General features: G+C 41.9%; 1 protein-coding gene across 1 annotated transcript; it reads left to right on the top strand.

Moving 5' to 3' along the window:
* Positions 1-1,097: 1,097 nt before the first annotated feature.
* On the top strand, positions 1,098-26,417 carry neto2a (neuropilin (NRP) and tolloid (TLL)-like 2a; the record flags this gene model as incomplete). The annotated part of the gene is made up of 11 exons (XM_083900566.1): positions 1,098-1,107; positions 5,577-5,633; positions 5,854-5,997; positions 10,912-11,160; positions 11,537-11,584; positions 12,122-12,249; positions 18,415-18,643; positions 23,842-23,955; positions 24,056-24,186; positions 25,461-26,052; positions 26,224-26,417. 11 exons carry the CDS (start codon positions 1,098-1,100, stop codon positions 26,415-26,417), a joined length of 1,896 nt encoding a protein of 631 aa, XP_083756692.1.
* Positions 26,418-27,294: the final 877 nt, after the last annotated feature.

Here is a 27,294-nt window from a genome sequence, read left to right on the forward strand (position 1 = left end):
TATACATTTTCTTAATTGAGAAAAATAAATAAACATCAACAAATTGTTGTGTAAGACACCAGAATAGGAGTCAAAGAAGTAGCGGCCACTTTAGCCTGCTCTTGTAGTCATCAGTCATAGTGGCAGATCTTGATGTGTTTGTCAATATCCAATAATACATTTTGAAGGGAATATCTGCCAATAAATGTGTGCATCCCTAAAACTAAACACAAATACACAATATGCAACAAAACAACAAATATTGAATAGACAAGAGCTTAATTTCATCCCCATGCAGTGAAGCTATAGCAGGATAATGCAAATCGTTTAAAATAAATAGTTGTGTCACCCTGTGTGTGGACCTTCTTTGATCAGCTGCAACAAGTCATCCAGTAATGTTTTTTTATTATTATTTTTATTTTGAAAGGTTTGACCGGAAATGTGACCGTTTCATGTGCGCTCTTGACGACTCTCGCGAGGAGCCACTCATCGGTGAAAGCAGCGCCCACGGCTTAAATGAGCCATGTTCAGGAACATTTCTTAGTTTGGTCACAGACGAGGATCAGACAGAGACCATCTCGCCTCCTCCTCCTCTTCCTCCTCCTCCTCCTCCTCTTTCTCTTCCTCCTGTATTCTCTGCGTCCATCTGTGCATCTCTATGCTTCTGTCTCTCCATCCATCCATCCATACGCGCATTCTGGATATTTACCTGTCCGAGAGCGCGTCAGTCCGCGTGGATCCGTGCCTCTCTCTCTCTCTCTCTCTCTCCACATGTCGTGTGTGCTGTGACTCTCCCACTGTGACGATGATGATGATGATGATGATGATGATGTTGACGGTGCTCGGTTGAAGCGCGTTCGATCCTCGCCAGTCAAGTCAGTCAGTGTTCCGTCGTCGTGCAGCCAAACGCAGCGCCAACCATCGCCACCCGCAGAGGAGCTCTCTGCGCCTCACGCGCCGCACGCGGTTCTTTTTGGAGCGTTGTCTCTGCGTGATGGATTTACTGTTGGCGGAGGAAAGTTGGATTTTGTGATCGGGTCCCTGAAAATGGTCAGAACAGGAGGACGTTTTTAAAAAAGAAAGCAGAAAAAGGGTTGGATCACACACCGTGAGAGGAAATGAACGGAGGTGAGTTGAGCATGAGCTGCGTCTGTGGTGCGCGCCCAACAGTAGAATCCAGTTTATTTTAAATTGTGGATCAAATTAATTGTGTCTTTTATTTCGCCTCCTCTGTGTTTAGTGGATGCGTATTTTGTAACAATTTTAAAAAGCAATTTCTGCCACGGAATGATTTCTGAACCAAAGTCCTCACCATTTTTTTGTGTGTGAATTTCTCTTGAACTGATAAAAATGCAAAGTGACAAGTGATCCCTCTCTTCTGCTTTTATTTGTCTTGTACATAAACTTGTCCACGTGTGACTTTTTATGTCAAATATTGCTGCTTTTTATTATTCATCATTTCTATCTTCAATGTTCGCCGTTTCATCTGCTCTGGTTCTTCTGGGTTTGGTTCGGTCTGACTGGTTTGAACCACCCCAGTCTCCAGTCGTTTTTTAGTGAAAGTAAATAACCAAAGACAACAGATAGTAATACAATTAATGTTTTATTAATTGAAAAACGATCCGTTGTTTCACTGCAGTTCTCCTGTGTGCTGGGTTATTTAAGCGTAATGGGGGTAAAAATGAGTGTCTGGCAGCGTTTTCACGCTTGCAGCCAGTTTTGGGCACTGAAGTGAGGAGGAGGAGGAGGAGGAGGAGGAGTGCCTCAGTCCATACGCGCGCTGTCAACCAGTGATTCGTGACTATAATGGACAGCTAAGGTCAAATTATGTGAAGTAGCACAACTTGTCTCTCTCAGATATTCTTTGTGGTCACATTTAAAAAAAATAATAATAAAAAAAGAGATGCGCGTAATTTCCCTCCTCTGTGGCAAATCCCCAGACTGTGCGCTGAGCTGCGTGAGTACAGACGGTGTGTGCACTTTGCTGCTGATGATGATGATGATGATGCTGCTCAGGTGACTCCACTCCTGCCACCATCACCTGAGGCACGCGCAGACACTCGGCTGCAGCAGCTGTGTGTGGTTACAATACACACGAGTTAAATGTGTGCACATTAAACGGTTAGATCGTCTATCCCCTCTCTTCAGTATAGCCACATGCACGGGCGTATCAATGGAACAGGCAATTTTCCTGCCCCTGGGGCCCCAAGATGTGAGCCCCCCCCCCCCATCTGCAACAATAAGTACATAAACATGTCTTTCAACACACCCTTTGTAATTTGCACATTTGAACGGCGACAAGCGGAAATTCACAGATGGCACCTGCTGGACTGATACCAGCTGTCAATCACACCGGTGTTCACTCATCTGTGCTTTGCTGTTCCTTATCTTTCCTTTTTCCATCTAATCGAAAACTTAACTGCAATCATGTGCTGCAGATTTGACCCGAAACCAGGGATCGTAACCTTTGCCCCCAGTGTCTGACTAGGTATCAACTGTCCAACTGGAAGACCTCATCAATTTGTATACACAGTCTATGTTTCAGATGTGTTTAGTTTTTAGCATTATAACTTAAAAATGCTTGGAAAATTTTATTTTATTCTTATAAATATATTTTTACCTTGTGAGAAAGGTGGTGGTGGGGGGGGGGTTTGGAGGTTTGGTGCTTTATATGTCGATTGATTTGTGAATTCTATAATCCAGCTTTTAAACATACAGTAGTCTGTGTCATTTTCTGCCCTCAGGGGGTCTCACGAGCCACAAAAAGATTTAGTTTAACGACGTCAGGAAGCAGCATGGCATTATTGGAACCGTCGTCTCGTTGTGTTTTGTGCTTTGCGGACACGGAGAGGAAGGACGACACACTGGCTGCCTTAGTACCATCATTAAAAAGGCAGCTGAAATAAAATGGTTCAGTCCCTTGAATAGAAAGATGGAGTTCTGTGGATTTAAATAGCATTGTGTGTATACTATACTCTTCTGTGTAGAAATGTTATGCCAACTAAAATGCAGTACAAAATCCTGAATTTACTTTTTAATATGTAAATAAGCGTACCAATGGATTTTTGTTTTCTACAATCACGTATCATTAATGAATGAAGGGATCAATGACTATAATGAGTTGGTTCGATGTTTGGCCACCACAGGTTAATTATACCTGAGGGGCCCCAGTTTCCTTTGAAAGGCCCCTGCACAGGTGTTGTTTCCCTTGAGTTTAACTTTGTCTTCACTCATTAAGTCTCTAATTATTTCACCTGTTGTTTAGTCACCCGTTTGTAGCTTTATCCTTGTACTTTTATTTACTTATCCGCCTCTATATTTCCACACAATACAACAAAATCCTAACTGCAGTTGCCAGCACATGCTGCGCTCGGTTACCCCTCTCGTTTATATTTGCAGAGGAGAAGAAGGCAGATGTTTGTCTTGTCTTGTGTGTAACTCCAAATAGAGTGGAGATGCAAAGTGACATCACCCAGATCGCTTTCTCTGTCGTTCTGAGAGAACAACCGAGGTCGCGCTCTTTAAAGAGAGTGCCTGTCGGTGCCTTTTAATATTTATTCGAGGAACTTTGCCGCACATGAATGACCCAAACCACAGGGCAAAGTCAGAGAGCGCTGAGTTGTTTTTCTGCTCATGGATTGTTAGTCGTCGTAATGCGCTTGTTCACATTCACACCTTCTCCTGTTGGCGCTGAAGTGACAATGGCTCAGTTTAACCTGTGATTTCTCCATTAAATGTGTCACCCTGTGCCTGTTAACATGTCACAAGGCGGCTTGTGTGAAGCAGACTATAGATTAAGGTTCTCACGCTCTGGTTTAGTCAGTGTTTCCGACCATAAAAACCCTTAAAATGACGAGGAGACGCCGTGGCAGAAGATTACGTGTCCCTCCATTTAGTCCCCGGCTAATGCGGAGAGCTTCAGCGAAGACGTCGCAGAGCATCTGTCGATTGTTCGGGTGGCCTGTTGTGTACAAACGCACCTGTGGTTGTTTACACTCTCGTCTATGATAATGGAGACAGAAGTAATGAGGATTCAAGAGCCTGCAGGGCTGTGTGGGGGTGAACGTGTGCACTTCAGAACAAGTCCATTCAAAAAAAAATGTAGATCCACTGGTGCAATTGTGTTCACTGCTTATGTTAACCATGCACCCTTCTTCACTAGGACCCATCTCTCTTTCTCCTTGCTTCCTTCCTCCCTCCCTCCCTCTCAGCCTCCTATACTTGCTTCCTTCCTTTCCTTTTTCGTCCTTCCTGGGTGCCATTATGCCGTTGCATGAGCCAGGCTGACGCTCGCTCTCTAATTTGCTGCGAGTGGGCCAACCTATTATGAACTCAGTGGGGATCAGGTCTACAGCAGCTTATCAGAGCGAGGCAGTGACAGAAGCTGTAACATGCCTGCCCTTAGTGCAGATATGATTGTAAATGCAGCATATTTCACCTTTTGTCTGTCGTCATGCTTTGCAGCCTTGTAATCCTGTTTTGGGTTTCCCTCCCACTAATGCTTCATGTTTCCGGTGCCGAGAGGCTGCAGATTAGTGAGTTACAGTCAAGTAGCTCGAGCGAGAGTTGATGGTTTGAAACTGAGTGGACTAGTGTTTACTCCGGTGAACTGTCACTAATCGTCACTGAACGCATTGGTTCGTGCTGGATAATATTTATCCTATTTCCCGAGTTTAACAAATTCAAGATTTAACGCCAAAGCTACAGATTGTTAGTTCCGGGTGGATGGATTTCATTATCAGTTGTCAGTCAAATTTGATTCAAAAACCACATATTTACTGGTTCCAGCTTCTTAAGTGAACATGATATTCACCTTGTTTTTTTAAAAAATTATTGTTATTACTACTTCAAGATGTTTTGCAAGTTTTTTTAAAGATATTTATCATTATTTCCTGACATTGTATTAAACCAACAATGAATGAGTTAATCTGGAAAAAAAGCACGTATTTACAAGCTGTGAAAATGATTTTTAATTGCAGCCTCGGAGTGATGAGCACTGAAGCACAAAGAGAAGGAACACAATTCACCAAACTCACTGGAAAATAAGATGCTGTCTGAGGTGTTTTCATGAATACCGCTGTTTCCGTTTAATTATACCCAACCATAATACATATATGTAGATCCTCAGTGTTAAAAAAACAAGTGTTTTCCTCACCAAATGACATGGTTCTTCTGCACTTTTGTTCCTACATAAGGACCACACAGTCTAACTGAAGGTCTTTCTGCGCAGAGTTTGCATGTTCCCCTCATCCTCAAGGTTCTCCAGTCCAAATACATGCAGAGGTTAACTACACTCTAAATTGACCACAGGTGTGAATGTGAGAGGAAATGTTTGAGATTTCCCCTCCAGCCTCATGTGGCTCTCTTCCTTCTTTCTTTAGAAATACATATATCTTAAATATGCTGAATCAAACAGATGTTTCCATCAAACTGTATAAATCTACAGTATATATTCACGACTCATCAAGATCAGGTGAAATCACTGTTGCTGCTCTTGTAACACACACTTGGAATGCTCTGTCACCGTTGAACACAAAGGTATAAATTCATTCTTTCAGCGTCACCTGTAACTAATCTGGAATATCTGTTCTTCACAGCGTGGATACTCTTCTTCCTGATAGAAGAGGCTTTTGCTCTGGCACAGAGAATTAAAGGTGAGAGCTTTTCTCGTCCCTTAATGTTGTTTCGCACGTCCTGAAATGAGGAGCTCTTATCTTCCCTTGTATCTGTCGACTAAACGCTTCCTTTCTTTACTCCTGTCCTGTCTTTTCCCTCACTCTTGTTCTAACCCCTATTTCAACTCTGCCTCATTGATCCCTCGCCGCGATAATCCATCGTTCGTTTTGCTCTCTCCCCGCTTCTCTGCTTCTTCAGACTCCCCGAACGAACAGGGCGGCCAGAGCCCCAACCAGAATGACTGCGGCACGTGGGTCCGTAACATCAATGGCGGCGTGTTCACGTCGCCTAACTACCCCAACACCTACCCGCCCAACAAGGAGTGTGTTTACATCCTGGAAGGTACAGCTCAGCCTTTTTTGTCCTCTCGTGTTCTGCTACCAGAGCAGCTGACATGGTTTCCTGCCTGTTTCTGTGAACATTATTGATCTGAGTGACATCCTGTCGCCGACAGGATTTGGCATGGATACTTTGTGATATCTAGAAAATTCGGAATAACCATGGACTGGCGATCTGTCCAGGTTGTTCCACCGCCTTTCGCTCTATGTCAGCTGAGATTGGCACGGCACCCTCCGTGACCCTCATGTAGAGGATAAAGCGGTAGAAGATGGCAGAGAACTAGAGATTTGTGCAGAATGACCGCCCAATCACAGACGAGATTCACCAGCGCGGCACACGTTTGTGACGTCACCTTCTCAGTACCGTAATTCCTAAAAAAGTATACTGTAATAACTGTCAGATATCCAAAGTGGGTTATCTTGGAAAACGAGGCACAGGCACTCACTTGTTGAACATTGTTTTGACAATTCTACGGCCACAAAATCAATAAATAAATAAATCCAGGCGGCCTGATTATCATGATGGTCATGAGAGCGTTAATTTAACCTTATCACTCTCTGATTTTTATGTTGCTTTGCTGGTGGGTAGTCAAGTTTAAAGTCAGTCATTATTGGTAATTATTGTGAAAAAAAAATGTCACATAATAAAATAATATTGTATAAAGAACATGGTGAACTTTGTAGAAACAAGTCAAACGTGGTTTTGAAATTATTTATTGACAGATAGCAACAAAACTTGTTATGACCATCATAGTAATCAGGCTTTTTGGATTTATCTAGATTTTATGGCTGTAGAAATGTTCAATGAGTGAATGCTTCTTTCTGCCCATTTTTGCTTATTTTTGCCTTTCTTTTTTCCTTTTCTTTTCTTCCTATTTGCCCCTTGATTGCTTCCTTCTGCCCCTTTTTCCAAGATAACTTTGACTTTCGATATCTGGCAGTTATTCAAACCGTTTAGGAATTACAGTATTGAGAAGTTCTACCGTAATGACAAGTATATGGACGCAAAGCTCTATTCCTCTGCTTTTTGAAATTAGTTTTTGCATTTTCTAGAGATCACAAATGGTGTAGGAGTTACAGTAATGCGATGACAGGACGGCAGCAGAAGGGTTTAACGAAGAAACCTCAGATTTTAAAACATCTTCATCGAGCAACAGTGTGTTTGCACAAACATTAAATAAAAACATACTGAACCTTTTAAATAATAGTACAATATATGCTGTGACAGAATTACTGCCCAGCTCTAGCTTGCCGTTCTCCTGAATGAGCCGTCCGAATGTGTTTTCACCGGCACGCGCTTAAAGAGCCTTTTGAGAAAGATGGGAAGCGGTGGATTGTGGGTAGCCCTGACTTTCTGGCTTCATCAGAATAGTGCTGTATTCATCTCTCCTGGCAGAGTGTGCCAAGAAGACTCCACCATTGAATGAAACATAAAAGAGATGAACATCTGCTGCACCACCGAGCTTTGGTGGAAAAAATGCCGCTGCTTTGCACGCTTTCCTCGTCAACACACGTTGGTGTTTTTTTTTTTTTACTGCGAATCGTCGCTAATAATGTTTCCTGCTGCACAGAAAATAATATCATGTTGGCAGCTACAGGAGATGAGGTCTGGTGTTATGATGTGTTTTCATAGTAAATCTGTGACCTGTGCATGATGTTGTGTGTGTGTGTGCTTGCTGTGTTCACTGCCATAGTGCTCCATAGGGTTTACGCATGGCTCAAGGGCTCCCCCTGTGGACAAAGCAAGCCCAGACTTACTGAGGAAAGAGCTGTGACTCTTGAGAGAGAGAGAGAGTGTGTGTGTGTGTGAGTGCAGTTCGTCTGGAAAGCACCAGATGGAAGCCATCATTTGCTATTATTTGGTCTTGAATGGCCTCAGTCATATTCATATCCGAGCTGCAGAGCTCTGAGTCTTTGATTCCGCCTCTCGCAGACACACGTTGATGCTCTACGTTTTTGACGAGAGTGCTAATCAGATTGCTTTGTAATCATAATTTGTGGTTAGTGAGGCTCATTGATTGTGTCATGTCCCCTACTTCATCATCTCAATAGATTGAGTGATTATACATTATGCTCTTTCCAAATCAAGCTGTGCCATGTGTGTGTGTGTGTGTGTGAATGAGTGAGCGAGATAGGAAGAGAGTCACCACACCAGGAGACGAGGGGGGAGCAGGGACACAAGCTGCTGCTTCCAACAGAAAGGGACAGCAGCAACAACAACACCGACACCACGCAGGCTGAAATTCAAAGACAAACTGAGACACAGCTTCACACAGAGAGCGGAGATTCTTTTGTGTCACTTCACCTTAACTCCACAGCACATGAACCACGGCTGACCTCGCTCTTCTTTTTTCTCTCTCCAATGGTTCATGTTTGGCTTCACTGGCATCTTTATTTGGTGTGATTCATATCCCAAAGCAGGCATGACTTGCTCTTGACAAAATGTGCACCGTGAAAAAGGATGAACTTGTGAATTAGAGTTAATGTCGTGTTTGCGCCGTTCTGGATTTAGTGACTCAGAGGCGGCGATGCCGACTTGTCAGACTGCGTCTCTGTCTGTCTGTGTGTGTACACGCTTCTGTACATATCCGTGTTTCCCCGTAATGGAAGCTCGCGTTTATTTTTAAAAGGCAAACATAGCGAGCGTTCAGCTCGTGCTGTTCTCTAATTGTCATCATTACGTTTGCAACATCACAAACACACTTTTCCTTTATATTAGTACATAAACTCAGTGTTGCCATTCTTCTGAGACGCGCTTCCTCTCATATGTCAGGTGTAGTCCACCTCATTTTAGTTCAGGGGCTACATGCAGCACAATTTGATCTCAAGTGGGCCGGACCAGTTAAAATAATAGCATAATAACCTTTAAACAACTTCAACTTTTCCTTTGAACAAAAATAAGTGCAATTTCAAGAATATTATGCCTATGTTTTTACCATTTACACATGTGCATTACAACGTACAGATCAAACATTTAGTCTCAGGTATCTGGAACTGAAAAAAAATATTTTTTTGCTCTGCTGGAAAAACCAGCATAGTTTCCAATTTGGGGTCACTTAGAAATGTCCTTATTTTTGATGGAAAAGCAAGTTTTTTCAATGAATATAACATTAAATGAATCAGAACCTTCTGGTTTTTAATGGAATATGTATGTTCTAATGCAGGGGTGTCAAACTCAAATACAGAGTGGGCCAAAATTTAAAACTGAACAAAGCCGCGGGCCAAGGTTGAACAAATTAACCTTTTAATAGGGACCCAAACAAGTTTTGCATTGAATATTGAACAAGCAAGGCTTATATAACTTTATAATGACATGCAAAATCGAGTTTCAAATAATAATAATAATAATTAAAAAATATCAATGGCATATCAAATAAAATTTAAATAAAAATTGAATGCACCTTAAATACAGGATAAGCGGTAGATAATGGATGGATAAAAATTGAATGCCTCTTTTCTATTTGCAGCCTTCTGAGGTAAATATCAAAATAAACTTTTTCCACAGGCTAATAATACATTTGAAAATAAAATAACAATAATGAATGAATCAAACACTCAAGCCTTGAAATAGCAAGAGAAAGTGCATGAATAAAACGTTAATTATTGCTCAGTTTGCTACACTGATTTGCTTTAACACTGAATATGGAACAAGCAACGCTTATATAACTTAATAGTGCAAAATCAACTTTCAAAAAACAAACGAAAAAACATCAATGGCATATTAAATAAAATTTAAATAAAAAATTGAATGCCTCTTTTCTATTTGCAGCCTTCTGAGGTAAATATCAACATTAACTTTTTCCACAAGCTAATTACAAGAAAATAAAATAACAATGAATACAAAACAACAGCAGAGCATTATGGGATTTGTAGTATTAGTGGTGAATGCGGTGTTACAGCGGCAGTGCCGCTCTATAATACCGGCGGGCCAGCTCTAATGTTAATTTGATATTGCCTCAAGGGCCAAATGAAATTACACGGCGGGCCAAATTTGGCCCGCAGGCCAGAGTTTGACACCCATGTTCTAATGGTACATTGTGTTGCTAATTGCATTAGAAGGCTATTGGAGGGTATTCTAATCATCCAATAGCCTTCTAACTATTGGAATTATTACTAAAATTATAATGATAATAGTTATTATTATTAAAATAATTACTATTATTGTTTTGAATAAAATGCATTACTAGAAATAATGATTTTTATTCAAAATAATAATTTTGACCTTCAAACTTTGCTTCTGTCAAAGAACATCATTATTTCTACTCTTGTCAGTGTCTTGACTATATAATGAATAAAGGTGTGAGTTTTAATGGAAAACACAAAAAAATTGTATTGGTGACCCCAAACCCTTTGAACGATAGTGTATGTTGGTTTATTAAATACCACATTTGTTGTAGACGCTTTAAAATGTATTATCAGATATCGACAACCGCACCTAGAACCTGATACTGATATGATTAATGACTACAACAGTCGGCTAAATAAGCTGCTACCTCCTTGACTTCTACGCTGGCACCCTGTAAAACAATTATTTTATGTTTATTTATTTTGCCCAATAGCACAGTTCTACTAAAGAATAAGTGATTGGGCCCAGGGGAAAAATGTATATATATATATTGTATGAGATAAGGATTAATGTACCTGTACAATTGTATCCTGCACCTAAATTTGAGCCAACTTCTGAAAAGTAGTCATCCAGACATTCATCCCTTTCACAGGGATGAAAGGAAGAAGGAAAAAAAAATCAGATGAAATCAGATTTCACTTTACTTTTAATCTCTGCTTCAGAATTCCATGCAGATTCTTCTTTGTCCTGCTGAAGAAAGATTTAATTATTTTCTTTCTGTGGATTTTGTGGTCTCGTTTCCCCCCCCCCCCCCCCCACCCCTTTCTCCTCCTTCTCCATTGTCCGCCAAAGCTCTCCCCAGACAAAGGATCCAGTTGGCGTTCGATAAGAATTACTACATCGAGCCGTCGTTTGAGTGCCGCTTCGATCACATAGAAATCCGCGATGGGCCCTTCGGGTTCTCACCGCTCATTGATCGAGTGTGCGGAGGAAAGAATCCCGGCCTTGTCACGTCAACGGGACGTTTCATGTGGATCAAGTTCACCAGCGACGAGGAGCTGGAAGGCCTCGGCTTCCGCATCAAGTACACCTTTATCGCAGGTAAGGGGCACGCGGATGTCACTGTAAACCCTCAGACTACTGAAGCTCTGAAGTAAAATATATCCTCAGTTGGACTGAAACGATTCTTAAATTTGATTTTGCATCTTGCTTGAGAACTTTATGAGTCAGAAGCAGGAAGGATGCGTTTGATCTGCAATACATTCCCATTTCCTTTGTCCTTAGCGGTCACACATTTGACATCTGAACCCTGTGTGCCTAGAAATCAGCATCTCCCATCAAGCAACAGATATTAGCTTCAATCCGACCCTTTCCTGCCTTATCTGGCCTGCCGTAATAAGATTCTATCTTGTGTTCTCTGTGCGTACCTATTTCTGCTGTGTGCATTGAGAGTGCCTCTCCAATCTTATCATTTCAGACCCTGATTTCCATCTGCACGTGGGTGGACTGCTAAACCCCATTCCAGGTAAGCTCTTCACTACTTGGATGGTTTTGTGTTAGATCCTTTTTAAGAACAGGTCTGTGCTCAGAAGCTCTCTCTCTCTCTCTGTCTCTCTCTCTCTCTCTGCCTCTGACGTGAATGCTGAGCACACAAATGCACCCTGACAAGCACAGTTTTACATAAAGCGAGCGGATGTTACGTACATGCACGTTCACAAGACACATGAAGAGAATACACACCGTCTTCTTGCCGTCGTTCATCTGTCTTTGTCCTTATCTGCTCTGCTCACTTCAGTTCCACCTCAAATCCTTTACCTCTCTAAATAGGATGCTTCGTCTCATCCTGTCTGTCATGCTTCTCTTACCCTAACCTTTCTGCACCTCCTTTCCCACACTCTGTTTTCTCCTCTTCTTTTCTCCTTTTTTTTTTTTTTATTTCTCCCAGGTACCTCCATATGACCCCTGTCTCACTGTTCTCCTCAGTTATCTCCCATCACCTTCTCTGTGTCTCACACACACACACACACACACACACACACACTTCTCTTCTTCTTTCTTACAGACTGTCAGTTTGAAATTGGTGGTTGGGACGGGATTATCCGCTCCAGTCAAGTGGAAGAGGAAGAACGAGTGAAGCCCGGTGATGCTCTGGACTGTATCTGGACCATCAGAGCCCCCCCTCAGTCCAAGGTCAGTAAAGGAGACCACAGCAAGTGTAGCTTCATCACAGACGATGCCGGTGACTCATTTTTTTTGCTACTTTCAGAAGTCTCCATTTTATAATAACTAATGTGTCGAGGCTGGTCTGTGCTTTTGCGTGGGTGACTCATTTTCAAAGCCACAATAACATGTCTGACAACTCCATGACTTCTGTAAACATCCGAGATCCTAACATGAAGTATAGTCAAGGACGTGTATTCATGTCTTAAGTCGAGCGAAGGTCGCACGGTTGAGCTTTTTGGCTGTTGCGCTGTTTTCCTCCTCTTCAGCTTCCTCTATTATTTCCAAGTCAAAGGTCAGGGGTGGGAACTGTGGAGATTGTGCAGAGCATATTGGGTCCACATTGTTTGGGTCCGGGTTGAACATCATTTATTCATTTCAACTCCCACCCGATTCATCTGGATGTGTTGAGAAATTTAATTTAGCACCATTTCAGTCACACTAATAAGGGTGGGAATCACAGGATATCTCACGGTGCGCGACACATGGTCCACGATACCAATATTATCACAATACAATGAGTCTGTGATAATTAATATATTGCAAGACAGGATATCTGTCTACCTGAAGAAAACAAAACGTCCATAAAATGTTAAAAGTGCAGGATTTCTCTAATTATTCACAACGTGGAGAACAAAATGCATAAAGCCTATGTTTTGAACTTGGATTGAGCAACTCTTAACGTAGCTTTCTCCGACCATTATCCCGCTGTAAACTCCCTCTTCTTCGGCCAGGTAACTTCCCTCATTCATTTGAGCAGTGCCACCGCGAGGAGACATGAAGTATCGATGCCCGGCGATTGAAACTGGCAGGGCTGTGTGCTTTAGAGCGCCTTCAGTTATTAATTCAAATATCGATTATCATATTGCATGAGGAAGGATAATTGATGATTTACATGTATTTTAAAAGTACAGTTTTAGTCGGACTAACACAGTTGTCTATTTTTGTTGTAATGGCAAATTCAATTTCTTTGTCTCAGAGCTACAGCTGCCCATCACCCTTTGCCTACCACAGAATACCAGGTCCCTTTGTGTATTCAAATTAGGATGTCTAGACTGAACTTGCACCTTCCTACAACATCCACAGGGAGTCGGCTCCCCGATACCTACAGTAGACAAAGAGGTGTGAAAAAACGGCCTGGAAAGGCAGACTCCTTTGTCTATTGTAGGAATGCGAAAGGGGAGTTGCTTAGGTATAAATGTTTCGGGCTCACTATGCTCTGAGTCTTTCTTCATCTTGAACCTCTCGTGTGTAGATTGACCTTTTCTTTGCAAAGAACATAAACCTTGTCGGCCGACAGAAGTCTGTATTTCATTCTTCACATTGTCCGACATCATGTCCAAGTTCGGCCTAATATCGACAACAGTGAATGATGGTAAAATGTAGAAGGAAATCAGTACTAGTTGGTGCACATCCATCTCTCTCTCTCTCTCTCTCTCTCTCTCTCTCTCCGTCTTTCAAAGCTTGAGTTTGTAATTTGTTTAAACAGTCGTGTTATCTGCTGCGATCCTTTCTGATAGCCATCAATAAATAAAGTTATCGCAGAAAGAATGTTTGAGGAGTCTGAAAAAGAGAGCAAAAGCAAGGCTACACTGCAACGATGCAACTGTTACATCCCACCTCCTCCTCCTGTCTGCTCGCTCATCAAAGCTCCACGCTCAGAACACAAAAACACTGACTGCCTGTCAAATACTAGAGGCAGAATGGAGGAGGGAGAGCACTGTGAAGACAGTGTAAGCATCATGTCTGACTCATCTGTGAAAACACTAAACATTATCATAATGAACGACAGATACACCGGCCGTGTATCACCACAATCAATCTGACAAAATGATTGGATGTTTACTCAAGTATTGCATTGTATTGCGTTGTCTGCAGAAAACTTTGACTTTATTTATTGATGGCTGTCAGGACACGAAGGGGATTTCAACAAATCAGAAACAAATGACATGTCACAGCTTCAAGGTTTACTTTAATCCTGGAATAGAGGAATATAAATGTTAACAAAAAGAAGAAATTTGGTCAGAAAATGTATTCAGAATTTTCTCACGAAGACCTTCGGCGTGCGGAGAGTTTAAGTGGGTTGATGGTGTGAATATAATCAAGAACGGGAAGAGCTCAGAATTTCTAAATGGTTGTCGAGTCGAGTCCAAAGTCACCCTGTGTGCTGTGACTTGTGTGCAGTGCGTTCTCTCGTCTGTCAGTAGTTTCGGCACGTCACTCTTTCACTAACAGCCGCAATGTTTTCACAGTGTCTGTTCATCTTTGTATTGAAATAGCATTTGGAGTCAGTGGATGCTTTTGTTAATTGACCTCCGCCAAAAATGTATGTGTTTTCGCCGGAGTTTGTTTGTCTGTCTGTTAGCAACATAACTCGAAAAGTCACAGATGGATTTGTATGAAATTTTCAGGAAATGTCCTCAATGGGACCAGGAACAAGTACATTTTGGCTGTGATCTTGGGGGGGGGGCAGAAACAATCAGAAATGTTGTTTTAATAATGAAGTAATTGATTAATACGGTTCAAAAGGTTCTCAAATAGGGCTGAACCTCTTTCAGAGAAAGAATTATTTCAAATTTAGATATTAAATGGGATCACATGAGATATGAACAAAACAACCCGCACATGGGGAGAACATGCAAACTCGGTACAGAAAAGGCCCTTGTTTGTACTGGGTTGTGAACCAGGGTCTTTTTGCTGTGAGACAGCAGTGCCAGCCACTACCCCACCATGTGATCAAAATATGAATGACTCTATATTCTAATGCAGCCATTCTTATACTTTAGAGTCCTAATGGCCAGTGTAACATTTTAAAGTCCCCTGCGGCCCACACAAACCTTTAATCACAGCACACATTTTTCTTTTTCTGCGCGAAAGCCACCAGCCCGACCAGCACATAATGAAGTTCTCTATGATCTACCAATTACTGTGATCCATCAGTTATGAGAGATATGTGCCACTGTGAATGTAACACGAGGTCATTAAAAAAACGTAATATTAATGTACTTTTGATAAGCTGTCGTAGCCCACCTGCAGTTCCTGGACAGCTCGTACTTTGGAGATTTGTTGTGATCCAATGGTGAGAATTCAAAGATAAGAAATGCCATCACTTAAAGCAGTGACAGTAATACATAATCCCTGAGTCAGATGTGCTGCATAGCATACTATATATCCTGAATTGCAGCCCTTGTGATATGCTAATGTCATTGTTTCAAACTGTGTTTTGGATTTTTATTGTTATCACATGCCAAGATTTTTAAAACTGAAACCAGATTTAAGAACTTATAAGGAAAAGCAAATCAGACAAAATGTATGTAAGAAACACAGCCCTGCAGATTTACAAGTACATTTTCAGCCCGTTGATATGTTCTCATTATTTATATTTATGAGCCAATATTCACAATCCGACCGAAATTAAATCATAACCTTGCCAGCCTCAGTTCATCACTACTACTGTTTCTCCCTCTTCAGCATACTGGAACTATTGTCACCGAGCAAAATATACTCACATTCATACCACACACATACGATTCTGCATTGACTTCCATCCATGTGAACAGCCTCAACAAAGCCTGACATCTAACCTTAACCATAACCAGTTAACGCCTAATCCTAATCTTAGTCATAAACTTAACCAGTTCATCAGACATGAGGTTCAGCCTCATTAGGAACATGTTTTGGTCTCCATGAAGGTTTAGTGGTTCTAACAAGGTCAGTGTTTATCCCAGAAAAGTCCCTAAAGTGGTAATAATAATTATAATAATAATAATAATAATCCAAGTATCTCACGGATCAACGAAACAGAAATATTCCCTCGATCTTCCAGGTTTTGAATGGCGATGTATAGATTTTACAGTAACATAAGAGTCAAACACATATTTTCCAGTAGTATCTACCTATCCCTTTGTCTATCATAGCTGTCAAAGGTATCAAAGTGTCTACGGTGCCCTTTATCAAACTTAACATCCACAAAGGTCCACAAAGCCATGTCCTTTCCTTGCAAGAATATTTACTCAAAGGCTTAAAGCCAACGGTCAACTAATTCAACTGTTCACAAATGACACTGGAACAAGCAATCCCGCATTTATCATTTAAACTTATCCTAAATTAAATGAGCTCCTACAATAAGTATAAAATGGCTCCTACAATAAGTATAAAACCGCACAAATTGAGTCACAAAATACATAATATCTGTAAGCAACTGCACATTTGTAAGCAGAGTAGTATTTTTCATATGCACACATGATTCTGTACATGCGTGACTCACACACATGCACTGATTCACTTGTCTCACACAGACACAGATTTATTCGCCCGCGGTCGTTTCCCTGGTCTGACGTGTGCAGCGTGAGGCCCCGCAGTAAAGCGCATCCGAATTTAGCAGCAGCTCCGAGTTGCCCAGTCAAACATTAGCTCAGAGAAGCAGAAGGAACAGAGCGGCACATTCAGCAGCACATTCAGCAGCAGGAACGCGGCACATTCAGCAGCTACTCAACTGCCGCATGGTTACAGGTGTCCGTGTAGCACGCTGTGCCTGCTTTGTCTGAGGCCAATGAGCAAGAGATAAGCCGCTGTGATGCCCGTGTGACTTACAGACGCGGCGTGTCGAGCCGTAAAGCCTTCAGGCTCTTCACAGAGCACATTTAGCCGCATGACTCTGTGACTCGATGCACGCCGGCGTCCTTCAAGAGGCACAGAACGTATAACACGTTTAAAGCAGATCAGATAAACAAAGTCAAGCTCATCTGGAGCAGCCCTCGTAAAAAAGTTGTCACAGTTCAAGCGGGTAATTAAGATTACACATAAATAAAAGTGCCATCACTATAAACCAAAATGATAAAATAATTAAAAGGGCAACATAAAATTGTCACGAGCCTACTGCAGTTTCTGTTTGATCACTGTCGTAAATACGGAAACAACCCGGGATGCAGGTAAGGACACTTTTTGCTCGTGCTGGTGTTGTTTTGTTTGTTATATTAAACATCTCTGTATAAGTACAGGTTTAGGTCAGGTTTTTAACTGTCCTTAGACCCTCACATCGAGTGAAGGTCTAAGGACGGGGGGGGAGAAACCTCAGGAAGCGACACAGAGGAGGGAGAAAAGAACAGAAATTAAACACATTTAAATCATCTGTGAAAAACTGATTCATTGTGCATTAGTCAAGATGCAAATATTTGATAAAAGGGTATACAGTTACATAGTAACAAACCCATGAGTTTTTAGGGAACACTATTTAGCAGCCTGTTGATTTGCTCTGCTATATAAAGAGTCTGTGAGGGGTTAAGTTTATTCCACTGGAAGTCACCCACCATAATGTGATATATATAATAATATAATGACAACAATTTAAACCTTCTTTTAACTGTCCTTAGACCGTCACATCGAGTGAATGTCTAAATACAGGGGGGTAAAATGGGAGAAACCTCAGGTAGCGCCACAGAGGAGGGAGAAAAGAACAGAAATTAAACACATTTAAATCATCTGTGAAACACTCATTCATTGTGCATTAGTCAAGATGCAAATATTTGATAAAAGGGTAGTTTACAGTTACATATTAACTGGGAACACTATTTAGCAGCCTGTTGCTTTGCTCTGCTATATAAAGAGTCTGTGAGTGGTTGTTTACTCCACTGGAAGTCACCCATCATAATGTGATATAATAATATAATGAATAATAACACTGTTAATGTGTTTTGTTTCCCCATCCTGGTCAAACTGTGTATTATTTCTCACGCAGCTCAGTTGTGGGCTGCACAACCTCAGCATCGTGAAACCACTGTCAACCAATCTGTTCACTGTCAGATTGTTCTTCAGTCCCTGCTGCATTCTCTGGACTGAGACACAGCGATGAGAGACAGAGCATTCAACACAAGCATTTTCAAAGACTAATTAAGTCGCCAAATATACGTAAATGAATGAATAATACACTGCAGCTTAAATTAGATTTTCTTAATTACATTTGTTTTTCAAAGCCTTTTCTATATCCATCTTCTTAACATCAACCTGTTTCTATCCTAGTGCGGAGAATCTGAGGATACCGAGGCTTTTATTTTCTCAATATTATTATCTTCATGTAATTGCCTTCATGGATCGTGTGTGTGAATGTTTAGATTTCCTCCTCCTGTCTGCCTGCAGATCTACCTGCGCTTCATGGAGTACCAGATGGAACACTCCAACGAGTGCAAGAAGAACTTTGTGGCTGTGTACGACGGCAGCAGCGCCATTGAGAACCTCAAGGCCAAGTTCTGCAGCACCGTGGCCAACGATGTTATGCTGGACAACGGCGTGGGCGTCGTGAGAATGTGGGCCGATGAGAAAAGCCGACTCAGCCGGTTCCGCATGCTTTTCACTTCCTTTGTTGACCGTGAGTACCATACAGTCGCCTTGACAGCATAAGCACGAAGGGAAAATGGGTTTTCATTTGTCCGTACACGGTATATTAGACATTGGCAAATTACTGGTTTCAAGGTCTAACATTGTAAAAAAAAAAAAAAAAAAGGCACGATATCACAACCTCTACTATGTAATGATATGTCTAAGGCATGAGCTATTATTAATGACTCGTCAAAAACAGGTTGTGTGTGGTGTTGAGTAACACGACTCCTCCCCCTCCTGGTCAGTGTGAGCAGTCAGTCAGCTGTGTTTTTAATCTGTTTTTGTGTGTGTTAGTAACAATGAGCACTCAAACACACCATTATTTTTACTGGTTGTGCTTTGCATGTGTGGGATTCTGAAACAACCTTAAATTCAGGGCCATTATCGCTTGTTTAAATTTGGGACCTTGCAGTCAGAATTGTCGCTTGTTCATTCAAAGTCTCTAAAGACTGTCCAAAGTAGGCCGGACTATTCAAAGTCACAGTTTATTGCACATCATGTTATACATAGTTTTGAATAGCCACTGCATACCTGTGTTTGTTGGCGTGTTGTTGCAAAATCTGCTGACTCATTGTAATGCAAGCGCACCGCATTCAGGGAGTCTTTTTTGTTGAGGTTCAGACATAATAATCACCCAGACATGTTGCACTCGCTTAACCTTTTACCCACAGATGCTTATCCTCTCAGGTAGCCCACAGTGCTGTGTGAGTGAGAGGGGGAGTGGCTACAGTGGAGCAGCGAGAGCCAATTTGTGCTTCTTTTACCAATATATATTTAACGATATCTTTTGCATTATTTATCCAAACGACGTCAAACTTGGCACTGCACTTTCCTGGAATTTTAAGATAGATGGTTGGCTGAAGGAGGTGACCTTTTACAGCTGTGATCCCAAAACTGTGATATTGTCACATTTTAGCTTAAGTTTATCACACATCAGAAACTCATACCGTTTCATTCCTGCTGTATATGCAGTGAGAGACTCAACACCCGTCTTGCAGTTTGGCCTGAATATGTTAAAGGTACAATATGTAGTATTTATGGGTTTATATAACCCAAAATCCACTTTTTTTATACATATTATGTGCTCCTGCATTGTCTAGTCGCTGTATAATAGTTTTTGTTTCATTTTCGTAGTGTTTCAAAAAGTCATGTTAAATAACATGACCGCGGACCGCGGTTGCATAGCCACTGTTGGCAGCGAGACGCCATGTTTCTACCGGAGCCTGTAAGGACAAACGCGAGAGAACAAAACAAGCGTCTCTTTACTTGTAGCGGAGGTACCGCCTCCTCTCTCTCCGCCTAGTCTTCTACGGCCGCGGTAGCTCGCCCTCTCCCTCACCTCACGAACCTCATCTGCTGACACGGAGAAAGACGACGAGGACGACATTTGACCAGCTGCGGATACCGTAGCGCTCAGGGAAGGGAGGGGGTGAGCAGAGCAGCAGGTCTTTGTTGTAAATTTCAGCCTCTCCTCTAGATGGCACTATAAACTACTACTATTTCCCCTTTAAAAGGTTTGGAAATGAACGAAGGACAGAACTCGACTTCAGTGTCTTCCTGACCTTGTGTACCGTTTTATATTATGGACAAAAGTTCAAACTCTTTCCACTTTGTTCCATTTAGTACTTAGTGATACTGAGTGTCATTTGTGAGTACTTAATACTATCTGGACAGTAATTACAATGACTTTGAAACCTTTTTTTCGTCAGATATAATTGAAACACCTGAACACTAAAAAGTTAATGTTATATCTAACAGTGTAATAAATTTAACTAAATGCATTTTTATTCATACCATTTGGAAAAACGACATTTGTTATTATGTTCTATCGATTTTAAAGTTTTTCCTCAACCTTGGGCGCATGCTGTCATCTTGTTTAGAGTGTAACTGTGGTCTGAGTGTTGTATTGAGGATGCATCAAGTCATTGTAGGTTTGCATTTTATTTATATTTACACTAAAGCCATGTCATGAGGAGATTCTCCTCTCTGACAGCTCTGCAGAGCTCTACGACAGAGCTGCAGGTGGTTAAACCCCATCCATCCATTCTGAGAGATATGACCAGCCACATGTCTGTGTTGTCTTTAAAGCAAACATAAAGCATCAACTTGACTATTTCGATACACATGTCAAAACACAGTGCTTGTTATAATTCACTAATTTATGTCTGTTTTGTTTGAAGCAAAATCTTAGTGCGATTAATGGCCGTATAGGTCATTATTAAGCATAAAGCCGCTAAGCCAAATAGATCATTTTAAAGGGATACTTCACCGATTTGAATGTGGCTTTGTATTGCTAGAATAGCAGTAGTATTTTTTAGAAAAATCTGTTTTCCCTTATCCAAATGTGCCCTACTGTGAGTCAAATGACACGTTTTGCATCACAGTCGTAAATGTTGTTGTTTCATAAAGTAACAGACTTTGGCTTTTCTGTCAGCCCTCCACATAATTTCATTAAATGCCTGAATAGAGTAATAAATGAATTGCCATATTCTCTGGTGTACGGCTAAAACCTTGGGTTTTATGTTGTTTTCATCAGTCAGCACTTAATGGCGCTCTAAATTCATCAAAGGTGAGGGGTTTTTTTTGTTTTGTTTTGTTTTATGCTGAGAATCCGTAAGACCATTTGGATCCTAATGAATTCTGATCACACAGTTCATCTGAGGGAAGTCTCTCAAATGACTCCCCAAACTTTATTTGGTCGCACACAGGCACTGGCTCGTAGTTTACTTGGAGGTCACAGAGAAACATTAATCTCTGTCATTCGGAGAACAAGATGAGTTTTGCCGCTCACACTCCATCATCCCTAATGTGGGCTAATCTTCTGACAGAGCCATCTCTGAAATGTAAAGCAGACATATTAAGACTCCACTAAATCCACACATGCACTCATGCACACCCACTGCAGTCAGACATGTGTGTGTGTGTGTCTGTGTCTGTGTGTGTGTTGTTGCGTATGGAGGCAATGTGAGGTGAAGCGTTGTTGACACCTTCACAGAAACAGAACATTTTGAAGGCGGGAGATGCATAATGAGTTTAGAAGTGATCACAGTGTCAGGAGAGTGACCTCGTCTGGATGGGGAGGACACCAACCAACCACACACAGTTCTTGCACACACACACACACACTCACATATGTATGTGTCCCTTTGTCAGCATTACTCAACCCTGAGGCAGAGGAGGCATGCAGGGAAGAGGAAGCGGCGGCTCAGAGGAGAGTGACGCTTGTGGAGCGGACCACGATCTGTTCCATTTGCGATAAAGACTCAAATCGCGTGTCGGCCACTGCTAAAGCAAGCATGTGGGGGGGCAGGAGATGAGGACATGTTTTTTGTCAAAGGGAGTGAGAAAGGCACAGACAAGACAGACTTGTATCTACCATCGGAGAAATCCATCCTTTATTTACACCACCCTGTCAGTTGCAAGGAGGCTGGACAAGTCGTCCAAGGACAATATGAATATTATAAGAATATCACTTTGTGTTCGAGACTCGAGAGGTGAGAGGGTGTTCTGTCTAAGTGGTAGTCATTTGAAAAAAAAACAAAAAAAACATTGTCTGATAATAATGATCTTTGTGAAGACTAGAAGGCAAAAAAGAAAAACCTCTGCCAAGGCTGCTCAATTTTCCAAAGTGTTTCGTGCACTAGCCTCTTCTTGCAACAAGCAACAAGTTTAATGATTCTTTTTAAAATCCTCAAACTCTAATGGTGACGCTGTTTTCTTCACTGGGCTGTAACCTTCATCCCCAGAAAATGTCATACAAATCTGTCCTTTTATATTTTGAGTTATGTTGCCTACAGACAGACAAAGAGACATGAATGATTGTAATGGGTTTTACTCAGTGGTCATGGTGGAGAGAAGGTTGTTTTCTGCTCAGATCAAAGTTGATTTTTTACAGAACCTGGAGAGAGAGGTTTTTTTTTTTGGTTTTTTTTTAATCACATTTACCTGAAAGCGTCATATAAGGATGGGTAGTGTTATGAGCGATGAAAATAAACATCATCTGACTCACTCTGATCAGCTGAGAAAGGGGAAAATTCTATTTCTCAATAGCAAATCTTTTCTTTATTACACCTCAAAACACTGACACTCATCATCAATCATGCTGATACCTACAGTACATCCTGCTCTGCCTTTAACCTATAGGTTTCAATGTTTATTTTGATGTTCTTTACTGTGTTAGGCTGTAACGTGTCAAGTTTCTGAGAAACTCATGTTTGACACCAATAACCAAAAAACAAACAAACAGAACATGGTGTTAAATACTATTTCACTATTTCTGTAAATCGTTCACTGAATGTTGTTGTTTTGCTGCTGGTTTACTGCTGTGCGTTACCAGTCAGTCACACATGTGGAGACAATAGTACGATTGGCTTTTACAATTTCAACCTTGAGCCAGGCAATAAACTGAACTGAGCTCATTCTGGGTAAATGTCATGTCCACATGATCCACAGGCCTTGGTTGATTACTCTACTGGGGCACATAAAAGAAATATATCATTCCACTCCTTTTCAACCAAGTTTCGGTTCACACACTTTGATTTTTAGCCCTGAGTGTTCGCTCAGGCATCTGCATCTTCCCTGATCCTTCCCTTCCCTCTCGCTGGAAAGTGCATCGATCTCCTGAGCCGAGCAGCCAGCAACGATTACCAGTCATCTCTGTCTCTGCCATCTAAACCTTCATACGTCGACAGTCACTTTAATGTGGGGTGTCTCACAGCACCAGTCTGACCATCTGCACATTTCTACCTACCCGTGCTCCTGTTTACCCCCTGCCTTTCTTTTTCACTTCGCTGTATTCCCCCTCTCCATCTGCTCCTAGTTGTAAAACCGTCCTCACCACCAAATTCTCTCCCTCCTCTTGCCTCTCTCAAACTTCCCTGACGTGAAGCTCGTTGAAGCTGCAGCCTCCTCCCTCTCCCCCATCAGCCCCTGGTGTCACAAGTTGTTTCTGGTGGAAATGGTGATGTGCATCCTGGTGTGATCTGTCTCCATTAGACCTCCCAACATTCAAGAAACAGTTTATCTTTTATTGCACGCCGCTGCAGATTTTACTGCTAAATTGTTGTTATTGTTTCACTGTTATTATCATCAAATATAGCTTCTGGTCCCTGTCTTTTACTCAGCACTGTTCACTGCATTTCTGTTGTTTCTGATAGATTCTCTTTTCTCTTTGTCGTCTGCCTGCAGCCCCCTGCTCAGCAAACACATTCTTCTGCCACAGCAACATGTGTATTAACAACTCTCTGGTGTGCAATGGGGTTCAGAACTGTGTCTACCCATGGGATGAAAACCACTGCAAAGGTGATTGTCTCCTTTCTACCGGCTACTCCCTGTTGGAAGTTGCTATGGTTAATCCCAATTTTTCCATTATTTCTTGCTTCCTCTCCTCTCACCCCTGCAGAGAAGCGATCTAAGGGGCTTTTCCATCAGATCACAAAGACCCATGGGACTGTCATTGGTGTCTCTTCAGGCATCGTTCTGGTTCTTCTTATTATCTCCATCCTGGTCCAAATGAAGCAGCCGAGAAAAAAGGTATCTCGTCCTTTATGGCTGACTTTTTTGTCAACCAGAAAAACACACCAAGCCAGAAAAGAAAAGGCAGATAATTGAAAGAGATTGTGGGATTCCAGAACAGATGGGGTCACGTGTAACTATGGTGACAGAGAGGAAAGAAATCCCTAGTATTGTGCAGCATTAAAAACCGTAGCAACACTATTCCAGTGTGTGGTGGGAGCAGTTTACTTTCAAGTTTTTTTTCATTTGATTATTATAATAATCTTCTATTAATCTATCTGCGTCATCCTTTTTTTTTAACTTCAGTTTGTGATTTCCTTCTCTGACCACAGGGCACTCAGCCAAACAAACATTTATAAAGTAATTAAAAGCATCTATTGAAGCTGTGGTTGTGAAGGCCATTGTTGTCTTTGACTCCTCTGAAATTCATTCCTTGGCCTATGACTGTGAAACACTAAAAAAGATGGTGGCTCTAAAAGATTTTCTGACAGTGCCAGATGGTGGAGTACATCACAACAAGTACTTTGAATCTGCATAACAACAACAGTAAGAAAGATGAGGTGCTAAAATGCATGTTGCCAAAGCATGTATGTGACGTGGAAATGTATTTTGTATATAATGTTTTCGCAATTTGTGCCACAACTACACAGCACCAACTGCAATAAAAGTGTTTGTGATAGTTTCACAGCAACACAGTTGTCATTGTTCCCACTCAACACAGTAGGTGGTGAGTGGGAAAAGGCGTCTGACTGTCTGTGATGTATTATTATTATTAGTGCATTATTATCTGAGAGGAAATGAGACATGAAGAAATAACATGTGTTGCAACTGATTTTAAGATGGTCTTTATATTTGACCTTTCATAATTCAAATGGTATAATCAGCTCAGCTTTAACAGGTAGTTTTCACTTATTATCAGGTAAAAATCCCTCATTATGTTAACAAGGTGCAAATGCAGCTGGCATTTAGAGGAAACAGGAGATGGCGCTTTGATTGGTTAATTGCATGTTACTCACAAAACACATGCTTTCTTCTTAAGACAGTCAGTAAAACCCTTTTCAACAACATAAATTAACAAAAGTGGATTTGATCATGTCTTAAACGTGCTTCCACCATGATCTCAAGATTGTTAAAATAGTGCTCTTCACCTCTGTCATCAGACTCTCAACAGTCATAGATATCTCTATTTATGTTGACCCTACTTATTATGCAGTTTTTGAAATTCATTTATTGTTTTTCCAGTTAATTGTACACCAAAGTTTAATGATTGCCCCGATTCTCCTCTTTTCAAGGTTGTAGCTCGGCGGCCCGGTGTTTTCAACAAGGCCGGATTCCAAGAGGTTTTTGATCCTCCCCACTATGAGCTCTTCTCTCTGCGTGACAAGGAGGTATCATCAGACCTCGCCGACCTCTCTGAGGAGCTGGACAGCTTCCACAAGCTGCGGCGCTCCTCCACCATGTCCCGCTGTGTCCACGAGCACCACTGCGGCTCGCAAGCCTCGGTGGCGACTGGCGGCGGCGGGGGCGGCAGCATGAAGCACAGCCGCACCACCCTGAGCTCCATGGAGCTGTCCTACCACAACGACTTCTCCAAGCAACCGCCCATGAAGACTTTCAACTCCACCGCCAGCTACAAGAAGGGCTGCTACGGATACAAGCAACACACACAGACTCACGACTGCGACCAGCAGGTCATCGAGGACCGTGTCACAGAGGAGATCCCGTGTGAGATCTATGGCCGCGGTGGCGGCGCGGGAGGAGGCGCTACAGGTGGTGGAGCAATGGGGGGAGCATCGGGGATAGCAGGAGGAGGGATTGGAGGGCCAGTGGGCATAACAGGAGGAGTGGCAATGGCTGGAGGAATGGGTATGTCAGGAGGAGTGGGTATGTCAGGAGGAATGGGTATGTCAGGTGGAGTGGGTATGTCAGGAGGAGTGGGTATGTCAGGTGGCATGGGCATGCCAGGAGGAGTGGGTATGTCAGGAGGAGTAGGTATGTCAGGAGGAGGCATGCCAGGAGGAGTGGGTATGTCAGGAGTAGGTATGTCAGGAGTAGGTATGTCAGGAGGAGGTATGTCAGGAGGAGGTATGTCAGGAGGAGGTGGCATGCCAGGGCCTAGTGGCATTGCTGGAGGTATCAGTGGCGGGATGGCAGGAGCCTGTGGAACCCTCAGTATCCGTGGCAACAGCGCTCGTAACAGTACCACCATAGTTGATCCTAATCAGCGCTCCATCTCCATGGACTTCTAAAAACGGAGATGGGAGGACGATGAAGGAGAAGGAGAACGCAAGCAGATTTTGCTTTTCACTCACCAAGATAAATACCAAGAAAAAGAAGAAAGGAGTATCAATAGTTCTAAACTGATGACTCCTGTTTCTTCTTTTATCATTTCTATCCGAGCAGCATTAATCAGTACTGTGAGTGACACTTCTCCAGGATCTTCTCAAGTCATAGTCACATGAGGAGGTTTGAGGAAAAATATAAGAGACAAGGAAAAGATGCACAAGAAGAGAGGAATGGAGGAAAGGAATGGTTCTGTTTTTCAAAAAGTGAAGGGTTTCAGGTCAAGGAAGCATGGAGATATCTGGTCTCCTCTCCAGTCTTCTACTTAATGAATCTCTCCCTCCATCATAGACTTACAGGAGACTGTTCTCGCATGCAGATCCAGACTTCTTTCTGGTTGGTTGCCTAAAAAAAAAATCATGACACCACTCGGCTACAGAGCGAGAAAGTTAAAGAGACTGTAGACGTTTCTACATTTATTCACCTGCCATGCACAGATATGTATGATATATAGTGTGTCTTCTAATAATTTATCTGAGTCTTTTATTTGTCAGTGTACTGTACCGTTGATACCAGTATATATCCAGCCTCATGATGATGTTTGGCTGTTAACTCTTTAACCTTTTTCCAGATGTTGTTCTGATGATTCTTTGAAAATGACTCATCCAAGATGTGGTGGCAATAATGAAGAGTTGTTGTCACTTGTTATTGGAAGCACATCGAGGATGATGATGATGATGATGATGATGATGTGATATTACAATAATAATTGTGTAGTTTTCATGCTTACCTCACACTTACAAAGAAGGTATGCTCCGTTCAGTCTCTCCTCAGGAGGAGCAC

This window comes from Microchirus variegatus (assembly GCF_963457635.1).
Source record: "Microchirus variegatus genome assembly, chromosome: 14".
In the NCBI taxonomy this organism is placed as follows: domain Eukaryota; kingdom Metazoa; phylum Chordata; class Actinopteri; order Pleuronectiformes; family Soleidae; genus Microchirus; species Microchirus variegatus.